The 1,580-nt window shown below is 63.2% G+C and overlaps 1 protein-coding gene across 1 annotated transcript in view; it reads right to left on the reverse strand.

The window, feature by feature from the left end:
• RNH1 (ribonuclease/angiogenin inhibitor 1) overlaps positions 1-1,396 on the reverse strand; it is a 13,869-nt gene extending 12,473 nt beyond the window's left edge. Inside the window, exon 1 of the mRNA XM_015562394.1 lies at positions 1,137-1,396. Coding sequence (XP_015417880.1) covers positions 1,137-1,351 — 215 coding nt within the window. The 5' untranslated portion in view covers positions 1,352-1,396. The remainder of the gene's footprint in view (positions 1-1,136) is intronic.
• Positions 1,397-1,580: the final 184 nt, after the last annotated feature.

Consider the following 1,580-nt stretch of genomic DNA (forward strand, 5'->3'; position numbering starts at 1 on the left):
CAGCCAGCGGGGGCGAGGGGCACGGGCAGGCGCACCAACCAACTCCAACATGACTGTGGTGCCAGGAGCGGCATGTGCCCTTGTAGGACACCGGGCAGAGGTAACGAGAGGACAACCCGGACGGACATCTGTGTCCGGGCTCCTGCCCCTTCTAACGCCCAATACACGTGGTTCAGTGAAACCCAGGTGATGGGAATGGCCGGCAGGGCCCAGGCCCCAAAGCCGTCTCTGTCCTGCTCCCCCGACCTGTCAGCAGCTCCGCTACATGGCAGAGGGGACTCTGTGACCAAGGAGGGCTCCCTAGGCAGGGAGGCCGCCTGGGTCACCTGGGGGCCCTGAGAGGCCGCAAACGTGGGGTCCAGGGCCAGGAGGCTGTGGCGGTGGTTGCACCCTGAACGGGAGGAAGGAGCCCCGGGGGCTGAAGCAGACCCCCCCGAGTCTCGGGGAGGAGCCAGCCCTGTGGACACTTTGATTTGTGTTGGGTCGCAAGGGGGTCAGGAGCGGATGGTGACGCAGACACTGGGCCCTTCCTAGAATCCGGAACAGTCCAGGGCACCAGGCAGATGGTGACGCAGATGCCGGTCCCGCCCTGGAATTCCTAACAGGTCAGCTACCAGGCAGATGACGACACCTGGAAAAACCGCGAGGACCCCCGCGGCGGGAACTCCCACAGCTCATGCTCCCCGCCCTCACCAACAGCCGACTAAAAAAAGCGCCCCCTCCCTGTTGGTGCGGATCCACGTGCCCCGTCTTTGGGGTCCGTGGGTCGCCCGGGGATGCAGAATAAAGCCTTTTTTTTCTTTCTTTTCTGGTTACCTCGACTCCCTTTATTTCCTACGCTGCCTCCTGAGCCACCCAACCTAACAATTTGAACCCGCAGCCCATTCTGTGTGTGTTCATCCAATCCGAGAGTCCCCCACTTTTGCTTTCCATCGGCCCCTTAATCTACCGCCCATGGACTCCACGTGACCCCGCCCCCTTGCGCCTCCTTTTATTCTAACTTGCAACACAAGCTGCAAAACTGCCGTTTTCAGGAGCGTTTTCTCAACCCACTGAGACGTTACTCCCGGGCAAACGTCACCAGTTTGGCTCTAATAAATGCATGAAAAGTCCCTACAGATTTGGACATTTCTTACCTCGACACCATCCTAGAGGGGGGCCTGCCTGGTTCTAAGGTGCTGCCCAGACACCGCTGACCTGCTGTCCCGCAGAGCTGCAGTCCGCCAGCTCTCCCCGCACCCGCGAGGCTCCACACCCGCGTGGGCGCTTTGGCCGGTGCCCGCCCCGTGTGTCCATGTCTCCAAGCCTTGTGCCATCCACGACCCGCGGCCCCCCGAGGTGCTGCCCCCATGACGTCTTCTCTCCCCGCCCTGAGATGCCGACCCAGCGCCCCCCAGGGTCCCAGGTGACCCAACCGGACAGAGTTCCCCATGGGGCAGGTGGCCCCGGGCCAGGCCGCGCCCACGGTTGTCCTTGGGGGGTCGGTCCTTCGGGAACAGGCCGGGGACTGTCTGACTTGGGGGAGAAGGTCTGGCCAAACCGGCCTCCGGGAGTCGGGCTGGCTGGGGGCCAGCGCACCG

This window comes from Myotis davidii, unplaced genomic scaffold (genome assembly GCF_000327345.1).
Source record: "Myotis davidii unplaced genomic scaffold, ASM32734v1 scaffold3578, whole genome shotgun sequence".
NCBI lineage: Eukaryota > Metazoa > Chordata > Mammalia > Chiroptera > Vespertilionidae > Myotis > Myotis davidii.